At 37.6% G+C, this 23,566-nt stretch overlaps 1 protein-coding gene across 2 annotated transcripts in view; it reads left to right on the forward strand.

Annotated features, from left to right (window-relative positions):
• Window positions 1-23,566, forward strand: part of RNF128 (ring finger protein 128) — a 128,947-nt gene that overhangs the window by 80,680 nt on the left and 24,701 nt on the right. For both annotated transcript variants that reach the window (XM_074323513.1, XM_074323512.1), the window contains exon 2: window positions 6,538-6,785. In XM_074323513.1, coding sequence (XP_074179614.1) covers window positions 6,538-6,785 — 248 coding nt within the window. The remainder of the gene's footprint in view (window positions 1-6,537; window positions 6,786-23,566) is intronic.

The following is a 23,566-nucleotide window of genomic DNA, read 5'->3' on the forward strand; positions in this document are numbered from 1 at the left end:
ACTCATAAGCATAAATAAAATAATTAAAAACATTTATATAGAGAGAGAATTAGTACTATTAGTACCCATGCATAATGCACATCCTTATTTTTCCCTCACAAATTTGGGCAAAAAAGTGCACATTATACATGGCAAAATACGGTACTTTCCAAAGGAGGTTGTTGGTATAGTGAAATTTTAGATAGGAAAGTGGAAAGGTTGATAGCTTGTACAAGAGTCTGTGTATTAGTACATAAATATTGGTTTTAAAGATCAACTAAGAATGTTCTGAGGAAATAGCAATAATTTTAAAGATTGCAATAGAACTATTTCTATTTAATATGTTGTTGTACTGCTGTAAAAGAATAAGCTGATAATCCAAATTCTGCAGCATAAAGAACATGTATTCAATGATATAAGTTGGTTATCTGTTAATTGAACTTGTTCTATTGAGGGCCTGAACTCTTATCTTCAAGGAAGATCAATTCTCATAAGCACCTGAACAGTGCTTTGAGTTTCTCTAGGAAGGAAATATCAGTACCTCAGCCTTTCAAATAGGCAAAAGATTATATTTTAATCGTCTCTTTGAAAAAATGCCATTCTTCCCATTTTCTAAATCTTGGTTAAGATGAGAAAAGCTTCTGGCCTTTATGTGTGCATTTTCAATGTTCCTTTCACTTTATATTCCTCAATACACCAGAAATTATAGAGAGTAAATATTCAGAATAAGTTCTGAATATGACTACATATATGGTGTTTATAATAAGTGGCTAACTTTACATACAGAATATGTTTTGTGATATTTTAAAAAGATCACTTATAAAGTCACTAATTTTAACTTAAGAGGTTTGGAATCAGCTGAAGCATAATAATAGCCCTGTGAGTCTCCAATATTTTAGGGACAGAGAAAGCCTAAGGGAGACAAAGGCTCAGCAAGGCCTGCTTTAACAACACACACACACACACACACACACCAATCAGAAAAGTGTTTTTTTTTCCTTTTCCACAAGAAGAATTGTGGTTATTCTTTGGAATTTCATGGTATGTATCATATTTTGTGGTTTTCAACAGAGTTGCAAGTAGAAAAGCAAATTTAACTTGGGACTGTACATGAACTTTGACTGGCTTTTCCAAGTAGGTATGAATAAGTGAAATGAATAAACCAAGTAATTTTGTTGTAAGCTTTGAACTGTATACTACTTGTCTTTGAGTTTTGACTTGGTAATGTCCAGCGGTGTGCTGGACTCATATGGCTCAGCCAACTGTACCCATAATTTTCCAACTCCACATTCATACGGCCCTGGAAGTAGTATTTATACCATGGAAATTGGTACATGCTGCAAATCAAGGATTCCTACTCCCCTCGCCCCCGAGAACCAGTTGTTAATCATTTACCACACACCCTCCCCCAAATGTACCTATTTAAATTTCATTTTGCAGTCAAATAAAAGCTTTAGATTTCACTGAAGATAGAAAACTGATGTAGGTAAAGGTGGTAAAGAGCAGAAGCACTGAAGCCAAACTGCCTGTGTTCAGATACCAGTTGTGCACTTATTAGCTTGTATTGTCCTAGGCAAGTCAGTCAGTCCTTATCTTTAATGGGATAATAGCAATGCCTACCTTGTAGGGTTGATGTGGAGATTAAATATGTTAAATGCATATAAAGCACTTAGTTTATAGGTAAATCTTATCTGGCAACCTCAATTATCCAGAGCATAACCAGCATTCAGGAAGTAAACAAAAATGTCACTGAGCAACCAATATAAATATCAGAGGGTACTTACACTGAAGCCCTCAAGCTCTCTCTCTGGAAGTCTATTTTTCTCGTTCTTCAGACCCAAGCTTGGTTGAGTTTTCAGTTGACAGGATTAGAAAGAGAGGAGAGATGCTGCTAGCTACAACAAGTGAGAATCTTCTTCCTCCAAAGAAAATTACTCAAAGTGAGAATTCAAAAATGAGTCAAACTGAATGATCTCTAGGGTCCAATCAAGCTCCAAAAATCTATGACTATGGTGAAAAATCCATAACAGTTTGGGGACAAATAACCTTACTACTATATTAAATAATGGCTTACAAAGATGATCTGCTGTCGATAATAAATCATAATCAGTATATCCTAGGTAGGAAAATCAGGCACCGTAGATTACTTTTCTAAATGTCCATTCAAAATTGTTAAAATTAAATGTTTGTGTAAAAATTTTTATTACTTGAAAATTTTATTTATATGGAACACCTAATTCCCTGACAATACAAGATAATGGAAAGGATTACTGTAGATAATTAAAAGATGGTTTCTGTCCTTAAAATGTTCTTAGAGAGGGAATATGGCATGCCAATTGAAATGCAAAGCAAAGTGAAGTACTAGAAGATGTTAAAACCAAGTGACAAAAAAAAAAAAAAAAGAGAGAGAACATTTATATTCCAACTTGGAACTTGGGAAATTAACATAGGAGGCAATGTTTGAGCTGGGATTTGAGTAATAGACAGGCAGAGAAGGATGGTGGAAGTGTCAGAGCAGATTAGGACATTTTAGGCTGAGGGAACAGAAGGAATTAAAGGAGAGTTATGAAAAGTGAATGACAATAGTTAATCCCATGTGGCTGGATCTGAGTGTTCATGACATGGGAGTGTAGTGGAGATATATCCAACTTGAAAGGTTAGTTGGGACCATGTCATATAATGCTTTAAATACTAGGCTGAGGAGTCAAACTTTAATAGGGGATAAGGAGTCAGTCAAGACTTCTGAGCAGGGAACAGGCATTATTCAACCAAGTGATGTCAAAAGTCCACCAGGAAGGTAAACTCTGATGAAGGGACGGGGGAAAATTGGATATTCAGTGACCAATTAGGAGGTCAATGAAGTAGTTCATGTAAGGACATTATGACGGCCTATATTATATAGGCAGCAGGAATGGAAAGAAGAATCTGAAAATACCACAGGAGATGCCAAGGAAGTAGCATCTACATGACTTAGTAGGTTAGCAGTAAGTATTCACACATGATTCTGAGGTTCCTAAACCAGGTGACCAGATAGTTGTAATGCCATTAACTGTGGTTGGAAACAGTGGAGGGGGAACAGTTTTTAAATAGTTGTAGGGGCATGTAAAGAGGACATATGTAATAACACTTAGAAATAGGTCTTTTATGTGGTTAGAAAGCTGATTCAGTAGTTGGACTATATATAGCTTGTATGAATATGAATTGGGGTGGTTGAAGCACAGCATTGTTCATTATGTATAGACAATGTATTTCTTGACTATCCTTGTTTTTTAATCTCCATCTGACCACAATGGTGTGTATGTTCCTGAGCATTCACCCCTGCCACCCACCTCATATCTTCTAAAAGAATGAAAACGTATTTCTGTTAGTCAAAAAAAATCAGAACACATCTATTATTAAAAAGAAATCTTTAAAATTATTATGTACTCCCAAACCTGATTTTTAGAATTATCCATGCCTTCAAAGATTATACAGTTTACAGTATCAAAAATGAATGCTAGGTTATATATAGTTAATCAAAACTTTATAACCAGAAATCTTCCTGACAGATGGCTTGTAGAGAAAAGACAAAGACTATGCTTTTAGTGCCAAAGCTAGACATTTAAAGCCCCAAATAAATAGAAAAATGAGCCACTCTCTTGCAAAATCACCAGTTCTCTAGACCCATAAAGGATATTTGGGTCATATACTAGATAGAGGAAAAAGTTGCCACTGTAAGCATTTCAGACTCCTTCACTTCCCATTGCCTTTGAGATTTTTTTTCCCCTGTAAACATGAAGAGAATGAATCATCAGTGTCTACCAAATGAGTGATTGCAAACAAGTCAGTAAAGTTATAAAAGCATTTAACTGGCTATCATTGTGGGGGCGGAGCCCCAGAGAGTAGTTTCCAGGCTCTCGGCCTCACATAGACAGGTGCTGGCTCAGGTAGTAAATGGCCAACTGTGATTGCATGGCCATCAGCTGTGGCTAGTTGGCCGTCAGCTGTAACCAGTGAGCCATTGGCCACTAATATAACTGCTGTGGCTACGCTAGGAGAGGAGGAGAGAGAAGAAAATGGGGGCTAGCAAGAAGATGGTGGCTGGGCTGGCAAGCGCGGATTGCAGTTAGGATGGCTGGTTGCGGACAGTGTGGATCCAGCCTCCAGTGAGAGTGTAGTGCCGCCGGCGAGAATATACTAAGTATGACTCCCCCATCTATGGCTCCGTGGGTGTTCCTTTTTGGCCTCACCATATCCTGCGTTCTTGTATGGGGAGCGGGACCAGAGACCCTGCAGGCCGCCCCACACGACAAATGGCGCAGCGAGCAGGGTCTCCCGCACGACAATCATAAATAAAAATAGTATCTTTTAGAACTTTAAAGAACTGTAACAATACCTTATAAATGTATATTTGGAATATATACCTTCAAGTAAAGAGAGGATCTTGGTCTTTTGAAGACTTTGGCAACTGGGGGCAGTAAATTTAAGGGATTACCTGGGTAATAATTCTGCTATGTATATTGCTATTTAAGGTTTGTACTCTTAATTTGATTATTAAAAGTATGGATACTATTTTAATATTGTACTTTTGTATTTAAATTCCAGTCTGAAGGGCCTTTTAGAGTCATGTGTGTGTGGTTTTGTTTATTCCAGATTAGAGTTTGATCATTAACCAAGATAGTACTTTAACTTAATATCAGTGGGAGGTTTCTCTGGTTGGTAATCTCTTAACATTCAAAGAACTCTATTCTTTTGCTTAAGGTTATTGGTCTATAAACTAGAAAGAATATAAACCTTGATAAGCATTGAAATGGCATGAGTCATCTGACATTCTCACAGCATCAAGAAAGATGTTTGTCCTTTATTTTTCTCACAACATTTATATAGTTGGGCGGTAGGGAGGAGAAAGATTAGTGGGGGGTTAGAGAGGGAAGTGCTACAGAGATTAGACTTTTAGACTGTTAACCCCGATGGTCTATGGTCGTTGGTGCCAGTCAGCACCAACAGAAATTCCCAATTTGGGGTGCAGTGAAGGGGGAGGAAACTTTATTCAGTGCAAACAGTTCAATTGTGATATAACACAGATGTGGAACAGCTCAATTGTGATACAGCTCAGCTGGAGAAAAGCATAGCTGGGAGGTGGCCCTGGGCGTGAAGCAGTCCCTGTGTTGCAGCTCAGCCCCTCTCCAGCAAGACAGTTCTGCTCTGCTCCAGCACGTCAGCTTAGCTGGTATAGCTCCAGCCAGGGAAAGTGCGTTCCAAGAGCCACAGGGAAGCTTACTTATATAGAGAAGTCACTGCCCCTGGTCTCTGATTGCTCCATTCTCATGCAAATGAGGACTCCAAATCCTCAGTTTGGTTGGTCCAAAAAAACGCTGTCCTGATTGGTTAGTGAAGATGTTAATGAGGTTGTAACTGCACAGCTATGATTGGACTGGGAAAATCCCAGTCATATTGGTTGAAATACAACTCCAGGAACTCCTTTATAAGGTTGGCTCAGATGGCAGGAACATAATGCAGGCAGGCCGTTCAGTGGAAGCTTCTCCCTGAAGCACGGCTTGTATGAGAGGCCCTTGCTCAGCAATGACTGCTAGGCTCTATTTTTATATTTGAGCCCAATCAGCCACCAAGAGCCCTTCTTAGTAGGTACCTTCATTCTCAGGGTCAACACAACTAACACTTAGACTACTGGACTAAGTAATGAATTTAGTCTAATTTTAGAATTGATTTTAGTTGGTGTTGAATAGTAACATACATCTCTATCAGTTTTATATTCATTGCTAACCAGATTAGGTCCATGCAAAACCTTAGAGGACCTTGGACAAATTTTATATTGATTTTGAGGATATAAAAAAATGGCATATATATATATATATATATATATATATATATATATATATATATATACATACACACACACACATATATACATATATATATGTATAGTACATTTGGGATTAAATAAATGTATACATATGTGTGTGTGTGTGTGTGTGTGTATGTATATATATATATATATATATATATATATATATATATATATATAGTACATTTGGGCTTGTAAACATTATTTTTCTCAAATTACTAATCTTAATATGTAAATCGTTACACTTTTTAGTAGTGAGCTCCTGAGAAAGTCTATCCTACCTTATAAATTGGGAAGTGTGTAGTTAAAATATTTCTGTCTTTCCCAAATCTCAGATTCCATAGGATGTAAGCCCTATTCTTTACCATCCAGGGGACTATTTATCTTACAGAAAGCCTTCATATAAGAGGCAAATTAGGCCCCAGACTCAACTGTTGAATTATCAGTGGTTAATCTGTGGAGAGTGGAGATATGTGTTATGTATCACAGCTTCCTTACTAAACTATGAGTTCCTTAAGACTAGTAACCAAGTCTTGGCATGTGTATATCTGCTATAATTTATATATGCATATTAGGTGCCCAATAAATATTAATTAAATAAATGAGTATCCTTTCTTTGTCTCATTGGGAATCATTTAAAATCACTTTAGCACTTGGATTTTTATACTAAGAATGCTTTACCAAAGCAAAACTAAATTCCTTTTCTTTTACAGGTGCAGGAGACATTGTTGCAATCATGATTGGCAATCTGAAAGGCACAAAAATCCTACAATCAATTCAAAGAGGCATACAAGTAACAATGGTCATCGAAGTAGGGAAAAAACATGGCCCTTGGGTGAATCACTATTCAATTTTCCTCGTTTCTGTGTCCTTTTTTATTATTACGGCAGCAACTGTGGGCTATTTTATCTTTTATTCTGCTCGAAGATTACGGAACACAAGAGCTCAAACCAGAAAGCAGGTTTGTAAAGGTCCTTTCTTCCAATTTAAAATTAATTTACTGTATTAATTTAGTTTTGATGTCATGCGTTTTAATATATTTCACTTGATAATAATCCATGCGTATGTTTTACAAAACCTGATAATTTTTAAAAGTATATCAGCTTATAGCCTCTCAAATCTTTTAATTTCTGTAAATTGTCTATGGCCTTAATCCTACCTGATTAAGTTTTCTAAAACCTCATTATGGAGCACAGCCAGCATTTAATTATATATGGGTATAAATATGTATGTTTTTTAAATAGTCTTTTCCTAAATTACAAAAGCATTTCATACTCAATATAGAAAATTTAGAAATTAGAAAGTACAAGGGAGTATTTAATCTTTTCTTATGGCAGAATTGTATTCCATAGTGGCTAAGCAAAATAAGTCAGACAGAAAAAGTCGAGAACCATCTGACTTCACTCTTACGTAGAATATAAAACTGAAAGCAACAAAGGAACGAGACAAACAAACAAAGAGACAAAAACTCGTAGACACAAACAGCAGTTTAGTTCTTACCACAGGGTAAGGGGGGAGGGGTTGTAGAAGAGGGTAATGGAGGACAAATATATGGTGATAGAAGGAGAACTGACTCTGGGTGGTGAGTACACAATGTGATATATAGATGATATATTATTGAAATGTAAACTAGAAACCTATGTAGTTTTACTAAATATTGTCACCCCAATACCTTTAATTTTAAAAAAAAGAAGAAAGAAAATACATGGGAATTTGCAAGAGAGGTCCAAGATGGTGGATTAGGTAAATGCTATGCCTACTGCATCCCAGGATCACACCAAAATTACAAATAAACTATAGAACAATTAATCTCAAGAATCATCTGAAGGCTAGCAGAACAGAAGAACCCCTATAACTAAGAATATAAACAAGAGGCCACATCAAGACCGGTAGGAGAGGGGAAGACCCAAAGCGGGCTAACCCCAAGCCCACAGATGGTGGTTGAATACCTGGAGGGACACCTCGGTGGCAGATGTTCCCCCTGAAGATGGACGGGTCCCAGCCCAGGGGTCCTGTGCCAGGAAGAGGAGTTCACATGGCATCTGATAGTGAAAATCATCGAGGACTCTGTCTGCCTTTCCTGATGGGGAGAAGGGCAGCTAGAAACCCGGACACCCTCCTGTAGAGCCGGCACATGGACTCACTCGCTTGTGGGCACTCACCTGGTCTCTGGTGGAGGGATGGCAGCTCAGGAGGCCCAGAGACATGCAGGGAAGGACTGAGTGGTGTGGCTTTGGTGCAGGAGCTGGAGGGACAGGAGCCATTGTTGTCCCTGTGTGGATCCTGATACACGTGTGGTTTACAGGAGGACACCATCTTTTCAGGGTTAAGCCCTCCTTCAAAGGGTCAAGTCTAGGACCGCATTGGTCTGGTGAAATCTGTACATGCGCACTGCCTTGGTGACGACCTGGATCCCCTCCCCCCCCATACCCCCCACCTCCCCACCCCACATTCACAACTGGTGTTACTTTACCCAGGGCACTCTTGACTGCTGGGCTGCTGGCCCCCTCCCCACAGGCTGCAGAAGCCTTTTTGCAGCTGGTGGAATACCTGTGGTGACACTGGAAACATTTACTGGTGGGCGGTAACCCAAGACCTGCACCACAGTGTCTCAGAGGCAGCTCGGGAATCTGCAGGCCTGAGATGGTGGTGACTAGCTGTGGTGTACTCGGGGCATTTTTGCGGGGTGATTGCAGGCCCATGACTGGTGCAGGAACAGAGACAGCATTGACTTTGTAGAAACCACAGACCACAACCCTTCGCTCCATGGAGTCCCACCCTGCCTACCTAGAGCTACATTGTCAGGGGCACTCTGGGCACCTGGGTGGCTGGCCCCACTCCACAAGCCATGGAGGCCTTTTACAGCAGTGGACAGCCTATGATGGTCCCGGGAGATTTTGGTGGTTAACAGAGACACAAAACCTGTACCGCAGCCACTCTTGGGCAGCTGTCAGGAATTTGCAAGCCTGAAGCAAGTGGTGGCTGGTTATGGTGTTCTAAGGGTGAGGTGGTCACAGGATGGGCACTGGTGGAAGAACTGAATCTGCATTAACTTTTTAAAAACCACCACTGGCCATGTCTAGTGACTCACTTGAACTCCACCCTACCCAGCTAGTGCTGCATTGCCTGGGACACTCAGCACCAGTTCAGGCAGCCTAGCCCCTGAACCTAAGGAGGCTCTTTCAACAGTTGGACCTTACAGGCAGCCGGCGGGTGGCAGTAGGTCTACGGGACCTGGCCATTTTACTAAGCAGGCTCAGGCCCATAACTGGTGGCAGCTAGCCTTGATTCACAGCAAAGCCACCCCACATGCCTCCAGGCACAGCACTGGCAGCAGTCAACCACATATAGCTTTGTGGCTCCTACCAGGTAGCAGCTGGCCAGGAACAGGCAAGGCTGAAATTGGCCTGCATGGGCGCCCCTCCCAAAAGACACCAGAAACAACACACCCAGAGGCTGGCTTCAGATCACACCAGAGTGCTACCTGCTTAGCCCTACAAGTGGAACACCCAAAGGGGGAAGTGTCTAAACAGGCACAAGAGCCTGTGGGGGCGAATCCTCTAAGGGGCTAGCCCCCACAAAGCAGCTCATACACTGTGAGCGTAGACAGTCCTCACAGTCAGTCAGCCCGGAAGTCAGTCCCCCTCACTGATGTGTCAAAAGCAATCAGGGCTCATTTACAACAGGAAAACACACACAACACACTCAAGTGACACTCCTGGACCACACGCAAAGGAGATCAGGGAGACTGTACCATTGGACCACACAGAACACATACTATATAAGGCCATGCAGCAAAGACAGAGACATAGGAGATCTACCTAAACATGGAAGCAAACACAGAGAGGCAGCCAGAATAAGGAAACAAAGAAACATGTCCCAAGTAAAGGAACAATAAAAACCTCCAGAAATAGAACTAAACGAAATGGAGGCAACCAACCTACCAGAGACAGAGATTAAAACACTGCTTATAAGAATGCTCAAACAAGATGAACTCAGGCCCACACCAAGACACATCAAAATTAAAATGGCAAAGGTTAAAAACAAAGAGAAAAATCTTAAAAGCACCAAGAGAAAGACTGGTTACGTACAAGGGAACTCCCATAAGACCATCAGCTAATTTCTGAACAGAAACTTTGATGGCCAGAAGAGAGTGGCAGGAAATATTCCAAGTGATGAAAAACAAGGAACTACAATGAAGACTGCTCCACCCAGCAAGGCTATCATTTAAAATTGAAGGAGAGATAAAGCACTTCCCAGACAAGAAAAGCTAAAGGAGTTCATTACCACCAAGCCAGCATTACAAGAAGTGTTAAAAGGGCTTCTTTAAACAGAAGAAAGAAGAAAACAAAAGAAAATAAAAGGTATGAATAATAAAATGGCAATAACTACGTACCTATAAATAATCACTTTAAATGTAAATGGATTAAATGTTCCAATCAAAAGACACAGGGTAGGTGAGGCCCATGCATATGCTGTCTACAAAAGACCCACATCATATCAAAAGACACACACAGACTAAAAATAAAGGGATGGTAAAAGATATTTCACTCAAATGGAAACGAGAAAAAAGCTGGAGTAGCAATAGTTATATCAGATAAAATAGACTTTAAAATGAAGACTATAATAAAAGACAAAGAAGAACATTACATAATAATAAAGGGATCAATCCAACAAGGGAACATCACCCTAGTATATATGCACCTAACATAGGAGCACCCAAATATATAAAGCAAATATTGACCAACATAAAGGCAGAGATCAAGCACAACACAATCATAGTAGAGGACTTTAACACCCCACTGACACCATTGGACAGATTTCCAGACAGAAAATCGACAGGGAAACAGCGACCTTAAATGACACACTAGACCACATGGATCGTATGGATATTTTTAGAGCATTTCACCCCACAGTAGCAGAATATACATTCTTTTCAAGTACACATGGAACATTTTCCAAGGTGCACCACATGTTAGGCCACAAAAAAGTCTCAATAGATTTAAGAATATTGAAATCATATTAAGTGTCTTCTTTGACCACAGTGGTATAAAACTAGGAATCAATTACAAGAAAAAAAACTGAAAAACACACAAACACATGGAGACTAAACAACATGCTACTAAATAATGAATGTGTCAACGATGAGATCAAGGAATAAATCAAAAGATGCCTCAAGACAAAAATGAAAACATAATGACCCAAAATCTATGGGACACAGCGAAGGCATTCCTAGGAGGGAAATTCATAGCAATGCAGGCCTACCTAAAGAAACAAGAAAAATCTGAAATCAACAGTCTATCTTTACACCTAAAGGAACTGGAAAAAGAACAGCAAACAAATCCCAAAGTGAGTACCAGGAAGGAAATGATAAAGATAAGAGTGGAAATAAACGAAATAGATTAAAAAATCCATTCGTCTACGTATGGTCATTTCAGTTGTTTCTAGGTCTTGGCTATTGTGTATAGTGCTGCAATAAACATAGGGGTGCATAAATTATGAATGTCAATTACAGTTTTATATTATATATATATATATATAAATACATATATACATATATATATATACACACACACACACACACACACACATACATACATACAGTTACAAGAAGCAGAGTACAGCATTAGGAATAGAGACAGTGGAAATGTAATGGCTGTGTGCGATGTCAGAGGGGTAGTGGATGGGGGGCGGGGGATTGTCACTGTGTGAGGGATATAAATGATAAATGTCTAACTATTACATTGTTTTCTGCACCTGAAACTAATAATAATAATAATAAAATGTTAAACAAAAACCAATACAAAAGATCAATGAACCCAAGAGCTGGTTTTTTGAAAAGATAAACAAAATTGAAAAGCCTTTAACCAGACTCATCAAGAAAAAGAGAGGACCCAAATAAGTAAAATCAGAAGTGGAAGAGGAGAAGTGACAACTGACAAAAAGAAATACAAAAAAAAAATTTTAAGAAAATATTGTGAGTCAATAAATTGGACAATCTGAAAGAAATGGATAAATTCCTAGAAACATACAATCTTCCAAGGCTGAATCATGTAGGAACAGAAAATCTGAACATATTGATTACTACCAACGAAATTGAACCAGTGATCAACAAACTCCCAACAAACAAAAGTCCTGGACCAGATTGCTTCACAGGTGAATTTTACTAAACATTCAGAAAAGAATTAACACCTATTCTTCTCAAACTATTTCAATAAATCCAGGAGGAGGGAAGGCTCCAAAGTTCACTTTACAAGTCTACTGTTACCCTGATTCCAAAACCAAAGAAAGACATTACAAAAAGAAAAAAAAGAAAGCTATAGGCCAATATATGTAATTAATATAAATGCAAAAATCCTCAAAAAATGTTAGCAAACCGAATTCAGCAATACATTAAAAAGATCAGAGGTCAGCCCAGTGTCTCAGGTGGTTGGAGCACTGTGCTCCTAACGCCAAGGGCGAAGGTCGCTGGTTCGATTCCTGCATGGGCCAGTGAGCTGCACCCTCTACAGCTAAGATTGTGAACAATGGCTCTCCCTGGAGCTGGGCTGCCATGAGCAGCCAGAGGTCGACATGGGCTACCGTGTGCTGCCATGAGCGGCCGGTGGCCAGCATGAGTGGCCTGCAGCCAGCATGAGTGGCCGGTAGCTGGCTAGAGCTGCCGTGAGCTGCTGTGAGCGGCCAACCCAAGACCGGCGACTGACTGCTTCAGCTGGGGGGGAGCACAGGCTCATAATACCAGCATGGGCCAGGGAGCTATGTCCTACACAACTAGTCTGAGAAACAACGGCTTGAACTGGTGTGTGTGTGGGGGAGGGGCAGGGAGGTGGAAGAAGGGGGAAAAAAGGGATCATATACCACAATCAAGTGGGATTATTTCCTGATATACAAGGTTGGTTCACTACGTGCAAAGCAGTTAATGTCATACACCACATAAACAAAATGAAAAGTAAAAATCATATGGTCCTATCAATAGATGCAGAAAAAGCATTTGAGAAAGTCCAGAATCCATTTAAGATAAAAACTCCCAGCAATGTGGGAATAGAGGGAACATATCTCAACATAATAAAGGCCATATATGACAAACCCATAGCTAATATCATACTCAATGTGGAAAAGCTAAAAGCATGCCCCTTAAGATAAGGATGCCTTCTTTCACCAGTTTCATTCAACATGGTTCGGGAAGTTCTAGCCACAGCAATCAGACAAGAAAAAGAAATAAAAGGCATCCAAATGGGAAAGGAAGAAGTAAAATTGTCATTATTTGCAGATGACGTGATACTATATAGAGAGAACCCCAAAGATTCCACCCAAAAACTGTTAGAGCTGATAAATGAATTTAGCAAAGTAGGATACAAAATTAATATTCAGAAATCGGTTGCATTTTTATATTCCAATAATGAACTATCAGAGAAATTAAGAAAACAATCCCATTTACAATTTCATAAAAAATAAAATATGAATAAATTTAACCAAGCAAGAAAAAGACCTGTACTGAGAAAATTATGAGATTGAAGAGAGAAATTAAAGAAGATACAAATAAATGGAAATATATATAATACCATGCTTATATATAGAAAGAATTAATATAGTTCAAATGCCCAAACTACCCAAAGCAGTATATAGAGTAAACGCAATCCCTACCACAATACCAATGGCATTTTTCACAGAACTAGAACAAATAATCCTAAAATGTATATGGAACCATTAAAAAGCCCGAATAGCCATGGCAATCGTGAAAAATAAGAACAAAGCTGGAGGTCTCATGCTACCTGATATTAAATTATACTACAAGGCTATAGTAATTGAAACTGCGTGGTATTGGCATAAAAACAGACACATAAAAACAGAATGGAACAGAATAGAGAGCCCAGAAACAAATCCATGCCTATATGGTCATTTAACCTATGACAAAGGAAACAAGAATTTACATTAAGGTAAAAACAGTCTATTCAATAAATGTTGCTGGGGATACTGAACAGATACATGCAAAAAAATGAAACTGGACCACCTTCTTACACCATATACAAGAATAAACTCAAAATGGATTTAAAGACTTAAATATAAGACCTGAAATCATAAAACTTTTAGAAGAAAATATAGGAAATAAACTCTCAGAATTACCCTTAGTAATATTTTTACTGATGCATCTCCTCAGGCAAGGGAAACAAAAGAAAAAATAAACAAACAGGACTACATCAAACTCAGAAGTTTTTTCACAGTAAACGAAACCATCAACAAAACAAACAGACATCTTACTGAGTAGGAGAAGATATTTTCCAATGACATATCTGATAAGGGGTTAATATCCAAAAATCTATTTAAAAAAAAAACCTCATACAACTCAACACCAAAAACATAAACAATCCAGGTGAAAAATGGGCAGAGGACATGAATAAACATTTCTCTAAATAAAACATACACATGGCCAATAGACATATGAACAGATGCTCAACAATACTAATCATCAGAGAAATTTTAAAAAAATCCCACAATGAAATACCACCACACACCTGTCAGAATGGCTATCATCAGTAAATCAACAAACAACAAGTGCTGGCGAAGATGTGGAGAAAAGAGAACTCTTGCATTGTTGATGGGATTGCAAATTGGTGCAGCCACTATGGAAAACAGTATGGAGGTTCCTCAAAAAATTATAAAATAGAACTACCTTATAACCCAACAGTTACACTTCTGGGTATTTATCCAAAGAAACCCAAAACTCTAATTTGAGAAGATATGTGCACCCTTATGTTCACTGCAGTGCTATTCACAAGAGCCAAGATACGGAAACAACCAAAATGCTCATCAATAGACAATTGGATAGAGAAATTGTAGTACATTTATACAATGGACTATTGCTATGCTATTAAATAGAATGAAATCTTACTATTTGCAACAACGTAGATGAATCTAGAGAATATTATGCTAAGTGAAATAAGTCAGACTGAGAAAGACAAATGCCATATGATCTCACTTATATGTGAAATCTAAAGAACAGAATAAACGAGCAAACAAAACAGAAATAGACTCAGAGATACAGAGAAAAAAAACTGATTGTTGCCAGATGGGAGGTAGATTGGGGCATGGGGGAGAAGGTGAAGGGATTAGAAAATACAAATTCATAGTCACAAAATAGTCACGGGGATGTGAAATACAGTATGGGGAATATAATCAATAATGTAAAGACTATATAGGGTGTCAGATGGGTACTGGACTTATTGGGAGGATCACTTCATAGATTATATAAATGCCTAACCACTGTGCTGTACTTCTAAAAACTAATATAAAATAATGTTTAATGTCTTGTTTAGTTAAATATATATACCTGTATCTATATAGATATATAAATATATATCTATATGTTCACAGGATGTAAAGTACAGCATAGGGTATATAGCCACGGTATTGTAATGGCTATGTACAGTGTCAGATGGGTAGTAGACTTGGTGGGGTTATCATTTTGTGAGTGGTGTAAATGTCTAATCATTATGTTTTGTACACCTGAAACAAAGAACATTAATCAGTTTGCAAACGACCAAAGAGATTTTTCAAAAACAAACAAAAAAGCAGAAAGTACAAAGTACAAGGAAGAACCTTCACCCAAAACCCCATATAACAAAAAAACTGTAGTCACCACCCAAAGGTAACCACTGTTATTTTCCATATACTTATATGCCTGTGCATGTGTGCATTTGTTTGTGGGTCCAGGGCTGGGAAGAGAGACTAGGCTGAATGTTAAGAGAAGGCAGGTTTAATGATCTAATTGTGCATGAAACAGTGCTAGGCTCTAAACAGTCATGTATTCATAATTTCTACCATATTTTAACAATTGATTTATGAATAAGTACAAAGTATAAAAATAATAGAGCAAATGTTTCAAAGCATCATTGAACATGGAAATACTTATAGTTATGTGTCATTGATCCTATGACATTTAAACTGCCCCTCATTCCCCTCATATCCTCACTTCTCTCCTTACCCAGCTTAATTTCCATGGTCACTCCCGTGCATACATCTTCAGTTACCTTGGCTCTTCTCTCTGTTACACGTGCTGTCAAAATCCAGCCCTGGTTAAATCCTACTTTCCACCTACTCTACCTGCACTTTGCAAGCTGAAGTAACAGAAAAACATTGACGTATGTACAGACTGATCTCACTTTAAATTTTTGACCATAAACTCAGAGTGAGCCCATAATGCTGCCTAACAATCATACTATGTTTTCTTATCCATTTCCTGTCCTGCTTTCCTAGGCGATTAATCATGTATGTTCCCTTCCCCTTAAACCATCAACACCTCCTGCATCTTTACTCTCAACTTGTATTTTAAGATCTCAACTTGGATCTTATCCCAATGAGAAAATCGAAATAATCAAAAGAGTACTTCCACAAACTCCTTCCACACCTACCAACTATCTGCATCTATGTCTTTAACATATAGCCTCTACCTTGTCTTCTGTTACTGTGGACACACAAGCATGCTATTATTGCTTCCATTTTGAAAAGAACTTCGCTTCACTCCAGGCCAGAAACCTTGGAGTTATTCTTTTTCCTTTTTTCTCTCACTTCCCATATAACCTCCATAAGCAAATCCTGTTGGTTCTACCTTCGTTGTATGTCCAGAATCTGATTATTTCTCACCAGTGCTATTGCTTCCACCCTGATGCAAGCCACCATCATTTCTTACCTCCTCCCCTTCTCAAGTATTTTCACCATAGCGATAGAGTGGTATGCCACTTCTCCAGAATGCTCAGTAGGGATTTAAAGCTTTCAGCCAATCATATAATAGGTGCAAGAATATATTTTTATGTGTACTGAGAAATTCCTCCAAAGACAGTGAAATTCTGGCCACTTCATGCACTCTTTCTCCAATAAGCAAAGATAAACCCAGTTTATTTGGGAGTGAAGGAGCAGTGAGGATTTCTATATGGCAAGAAAGTTCATTGAATTTAGGAACAGATGAGAAATTGAAATCTTATTATAAAATCTTCATAAAGATTAGATACCCACATATGGTAATGAGTGATGATTAGCTCAATGTTTAAAATTAATTGACTTCTGTCCTCCTCAGAGAAGCAGCTTATCACATTGGTGGCAGGTTCAGCCTGTTACTAGCTGTCATCAAAAGGATGTTCCAAATTCCTGTGCCAGGCCATTCAGTAGTTTCACACTGTTAATATTTGACCTTTGTATATTGTGCAGTTTTTATCTCTGAGGTTGGAAAGAAATTGGTATCATGTATGAGTAACTATTCAAAGGTTATAGTTACAATGACAAGAGTATTTGGTTTGCATATGTTCATGGTGGTGTTTGTATTTCTCTATTCCAGGTGCTATACTAAATCTATTAACATGGCATTAAACCCTGTCAGCAAGTAATACATCTTGTAAAGAACTGCCTGGTGTCCTACAAGTTCCATTGTATATCTAACTTTGGTCTCATTGTTCATAAGCAATTTTCAGAGCTTATAAAATATATTGTGTAATATATTTTATGAAAATTTTATTAATATATTACATTAATTATGTATAATTAATATATTATTATATAATGTATTACTAAATATATTACAAATGGTAAAGAATAGAATTGAAACCTCTCACTTTTTGAGAAGGCATTTGAGAGGGCCTCTTTCACTACTTAATGGGCTATATCTGTTTATCCCTTGGTGACTAAAGTGTTAAATATATGACTGATAATCCCTTTTGCTTATAAATATTTGAAAGTGCTAGAATGCCATTTATATGTTATTTAATTTTCCTTCCTATTTATTTTAAAAGGTAGAGCTTGATGTATATGATGGCTGTAACTATCACTAAATAGTTAACTGCATTATCTCCATCTTGTGGGTAGAAATGATAATGAAACTAAGTTATGGAAACTTAGTTTCATTAGAATATTAGGAATTCATTTGTAAATTCAGTCATTTGTAAATTCTGAGCCATTATGATGCATACTATATGTCAGGAAAACTGATAAATGTGTAACCATAAATTTTGATGACCAAAATGCCCAAATATGACATGTCATGGTATAATGTGTAAGAACAAATGTCATCCCTGTTTTTGTGGATGGAAAGCTTTTAAACAAGATGAAAAGTATCACTGGGTTGTGAGTGAAGATAATGTACTAGGCATTCGTGGTCGATTCGTGTCCCCTCTGAGAACAACTCTAACCTGAGACAAGGAATATTATGGGAAACCTATGGCATGTTCAAAATAAACTGAATTTGGGAGTAAACACCATACATTTGACTCTGGCATAGGACACCCGGCATTTGTAGGTACAGTGCATGTATCCTAACCGTACTCAAGCAATTAATACTCAGTGGCAACAAGGCAGGTGTTGGATTAAATAAACATTGGCCAGTGAAACAAAAGAGGGCTCTAGGTGAAATACAAGCAGGCCTAGGTATAATGGAACAAGCTGAATTTACTTTTAATGAAGAGTGACTTTCAGAAGAAAATAATTTACTCTCCATAATAGATTGGAAGGAATCATCTTACAAGATGAGGGAAACGAATGAGAATCCACTTAGAAAGAAGATAAAACCTTGATAATATAGTCACACAGATCCAGTGCATAATGCTAGAGAATGCTACCTCTCAAGACTAGGAAAAAGCATATACTCTGACACAACAGGGTCTGTTAACTATTTTACTGCAAATAGAGGCCCAAGTAGCCCTGGATTAACCGCCTTCCATTTTCAGCTATGGAAGCTTAGAGAGAGCATCTGTGAGACACATGCAGATCCCCAAATTTATGGAAATTTTCTAGATGAAATTGTAACTTACTTGTGCATTGTTGATCTCTGATTGATCTTGACTGAAGGGTGGGCCAATGTAAAACTAGCTGGTAGGAATAGGAATAAAACTGAATGATACTCATGTATCCCCCAGCAGAGGGAGATGGCCTTACCGCACAACAGTCAATGGGAACCTATAATTATATAATAATGTGAGTTGAGACAAATGATTGGTTTGTCTTCAGCTAACATGGAAATTATAACTGACAGAATCATCATCACTGGTGACAACATTTGCACATAATATCTGGTATGTGGGCAGAGAACAATTCTTCCAGGAAGGTTTAATAAACACTCTGTGATACTTCCTGATTTATGTTGTAACCAAACCAAACGGTATCATAACCATGTTGTGATATGGTGTAATACTAGTATTGCTGGTAAGATTCAACTACCTTACATAGATAAGTCACATGATAATCACATTATTGGGAAATCAAAACCTCCCCAGGATGTGATAACAGTAAAGAGGGACTGGCCTGAGGAAGAAATAGATTTATTTCATTATTATATTAAATAGCTCTGTACAGTTGATCACAAAGTTCAATGGCCATAGATCAGTGGAGGAGTAAACATGCTGAATAGGTATATCAGTATAAATATATTTCAAATGTTGTTATGGACTGGAAGAATTGTTTCTTTGAGCCTATTTTCACCCTTCGTTGGCTTCTAAAGAACTAGATATGCTTATATTGTTCTTACTGTACCTCATGTAGAGATGCTGTAACTAACTGTAGAAGCCCAAATAACTATGACTGTTATGTTGTTTGAAAGACCTTGACCAAGAACGAGGGGTGGATTATGAGGAGAGAGAGAACATGGTAGATCTAGTTGCTTACTCCTTCCAAGTCTCCAGGGGACCCATGATTGGCCCTTGACCAACCCTGGAAATGTGTTCCTTAAAGTGTTCATTATGTTGGTGATTGATGATATTTTTTTATAGACACTTGGAGCAATGAACCATGTTGTACCAGCTTGTTAAGGTTGCTTGGCATAACGATGAAGATTGATGATGTGCACCTGGTTTCATTGTTGGGGTCCTAAGTTTCAGGCAGCATGGCCAGTTGCTAGCAGAATTACCTAGTGACCAGCCCTCGCCCCCCATCTGAGCCTCAGACCCTGAAACTCAAATTGGCTCTATGAGCAGAGATATGTCACACATGTCCATGTAGTTCATTGCCAAAGAGATAGCAGTCCTGTGTGGTCTCAGACAAGGAAGAGCTAAGCTACATTAATATCTTAAAATTTGTCCTTGAACTTAAAGCATAACTAAAAATATCTGAAATATTTCTCAATGGTTACATTAAGTTTTCTCTACTAGTACATGCAATTAACTGGAAGGTTTATCAGGTGTCTGCATACATTATCAATATACTATACACATTTGTAGTGGGTGTGTTTTTATGCATGTATCTGTTCCTGCCCCTATTTGAGAGTTACTACCTTTTACAAAACCATTATTTTGACTCTTATATAAGGAGAGCAGTTTAAACAAATTCTTGTCTGAGTAGGATCTAGTTTTATAGTCTTTCTCTGACTTTCTCACTGAACAAAAGGAAGCTCTTATAATGGGGTCTCAGGATTTTTATATATTCACTTACTCTAGTTTTATATTTATATCACTGATTCTAAAGGTTTTGATTATCTTTCCTTGAAAAATGCTATGATCTGACCCATAACCCATCTACCGGGTCGAAATCCCCTTTCTCTCACTGCTTTTCCTTAGAGGGTATTTCCTCACACTGTTCACAGGGATCACCTTCATGCGTGTGGTCTGCATTCCTATTTATCCCCATCTCTGCACTTCTAGTTTTATGGGAAGCTGTTTTACAGCCCGTATCTCATCTTTCCTTTAGGGATACTTTCATGTAAATATTATGCATAGGTTTTTATTGGAAAAAAGATAGATTTATTTAAGTTCTTATATACACATATCTTAAACAGCCACAGGACTCAAACATTGATTTTGTTCACAGGAATATATCTAAAGAAAAGAATTCTCTTACTATAATTCTTGATTTTAAGTATTCTATTTTACAAATTCTGAGCCAAATTTTTATGAAACAAAATTATTTTAAAAAGTGGTGACTTAAATGCAAGAATATCTAGTTTGCTTATATCCTCCCACCTTTCTTGCTTTTGTACACCCTGCCTCCTGTCAAGTAATTAGGTTTAACTACATGCCTAGTATTATGTGGGTTTCAGTTAAGCTAAAAGCTGAATGCCTTGAGACCAAAATACAGGCTGACAAATCACCAGACTGAAACATTTATTTTACTTAATTGGAAATAAAAACACAAATAAAATAGGTAGGATATCATTTTCAGCCCAAATAAAGTCCTACTCAGAACCAAGAAAATATATGAGGTGTGATCAAACAATACGGTGAATGTTTAAATTAAAAAGAAATATTACAGTAAAAGACACATTGCCATTAATCCCCCTCAAAATACTACCCCTCGCTTCAAACACACTTATCCTATCGTTCTTGCCACTTTCTGAAGCAGTTCTGGAAGGCCTCTTCTGTGAGTGTTTTCAGTTGCGCTGTCATGGCTGCCTCAATGTCCTGAATCATTTTGATTTTGTGGAAGAGCCAGAAGTTGCATGGTGCCAGATCCAGTGAATAAAGTGGGTGAGGACACACCGTAATGTTTTTATTTGACAGAAATTTCCATATACCAGAAGCGATGTATGACATGGAATCTTGTCATGATGGAGGACAATTTATAGGACACTTTAAAACACACCTTCTCTCAACAGTAGCTCACACCCAACTGACTGCATCAAACAAGTTGGAACTTGTCACACACTGTTACTAAGGTTCAATGTGCCGCTTCCGGTATTGAAGATCCCTGCCTTTCCATTGGATGGCACTCAGCAGCAGCACTCACCATATTTTGTGATCACAATGGAACGGCCCCGTGTCACACATCACTTCTGGTATGGCAATTTCTTCTGTCAAATAAAAACATTACAGTGTGTCCTCATCCACCTTATTCACTGGCTCTGGCACTATGCGATTTCTGGCTCTTCCCCAAAGTCAAAATGACCATGAAAGGTAAATGTTTTGAATCAATTCAGGACATTAAGGCAACCGTAACAGCGCAACTAAAGACACTCATGAAAGAGGACTTCCAGAACTCCTTCAGAAAGTGGTAAGAACAATGGGATAAGTGTGTTCAAAGCAAGGGGAAGTATTTTGAGGGGGATTAATGGCAGTGTGTCTTTTACTGTAATATTTTTTTTTAACTTAAACATTCACCATATTTTTTGATTGCATATAACTGAGATTCATCAGTGACTAGAGTGATTGCTTTTGAATAATGACATTAAGCTTCTGTTTAGAAAAATATTGGCCAACAACCAAGCTTCTTTGTATCAGTCTTCAACTCTAGTGCCAAATATTCTTAGACCAGGTATCTCTTAGGATAGGGAAGGTCGAGGGGAGAGTCTATTGGTATAAAATACTTGTTTAAAAGAGTCCCCCAAATCTCAATTAGTAAACAATTTAGAAAGGATTTGAAGATTGGGTAATAGCTGACTTTGAGATTTCTTTTTTCTTATTTCTTTCATTTATCTTCTTTACAATGAATGTGAAGTCTTTTAAAGGCTTCTTTGCTATTGGATAATGGAGACAGTGTACTATAGTGGAGAGATCATGTGCTTCAAAGCCAGATAGAACCTGGGCTTGAATTAATTCACAGCTCTGCAACTAACCAGCTGCCTGGATTTTAGTCAAGCTTTTGAATCTTTTCTTGTCTATAAAACTTGGATATTAAAATACCTATTCCATAGGTTGTTAATGATTAAACAAGATGACACATGTAAAAAGCATCGAGTTGAACCTGACACATGGTAGGGGTCCATATAGGTATGTTCTCTAAACCTTTCTTTTCCCAAATTTAATGGAGTACAGGCTTTTACTTTTTCTTTTTACCTTTTTTATTAGTTTCAGGTGTACAAAACAACATAGTGATTAGACATTTATATAGCTCACAGAGTGATAACACCAATAAGTCTATTACCCATCTGACAATGTACATAGTTATTATAGTATTATTGACTATATTCCCTATGCCATACTATTTTTTTAATTATAGTTGACATTCAATGTTATTCTATATTAGTTTCAGGTGTACAGCATAGTGGTTAGACATTTATATAATTTATGAAGTGATCCCCTCGATCAATTTAATACCCATCTGACACTATATATAGTTTTCACAATATTATTGACTATGTTACCCATACTGTACTTTATATCCCCATGACTCTTTTGTAACTACTTTAATCAATAAAACTGTGACTTGGATAAGAAAATCATGAAAATCCGTTTTAATTTTCTAAATTCAAAAGCTATTGTTTGCACAACTATTAGGCAGTATGGGAATTAAAAAAAAAATATTGAAGCCCAGTCCTTAAGCTACTCTCAATCTGGTATGAGAGAAAGACGTGAATAGTACAATTATAAAATATGATAAGAACTAGAAACAGTGTCCTATTGGAATTTATAGGGTAGGTGAGAATTCTGATACAGTGGAGAGGCATTGAAAAAGTGTCCAATGTAATTTGTAAAACAAAGTAGATATAGTCTTGAAATTATGTTTTTTAAGGAATAAAATATAAATTACAGTTTGAATTGTGGCATATTGTCTTTAAATTTTTGAGGCATATTTGAGCCCACAAAAGTTCGACTTAAGTAACTGTATCCAAACATAGGTATGCAGTATAAACTATTTGATCTTAATGTTGTTCTCATATTTCAGTTTTTAGAGAAGTGAATGCATCTTGGAAACGCTTGCTATCAATGTGACAGTGGAATATTTTGAGTACTAATGGCATTTTTGTGATTGAATTTCATTCAAACTCTAAAAATATAGTTTGTGCTTCTTACCAAAATCACATAGCGCATATCCATATTTTATTTAAATGGCATT

Source organism: Rhinolophus sinicus, chromosome X, assembly GCF_036562045.2.
Source record: "Rhinolophus sinicus isolate RSC01 chromosome X, ASM3656204v1, whole genome shotgun sequence".
Taxonomy (NCBI): Eukaryota; Metazoa; Chordata; class Mammalia; order Chiroptera; family Rhinolophidae; genus Rhinolophus; species Rhinolophus sinicus.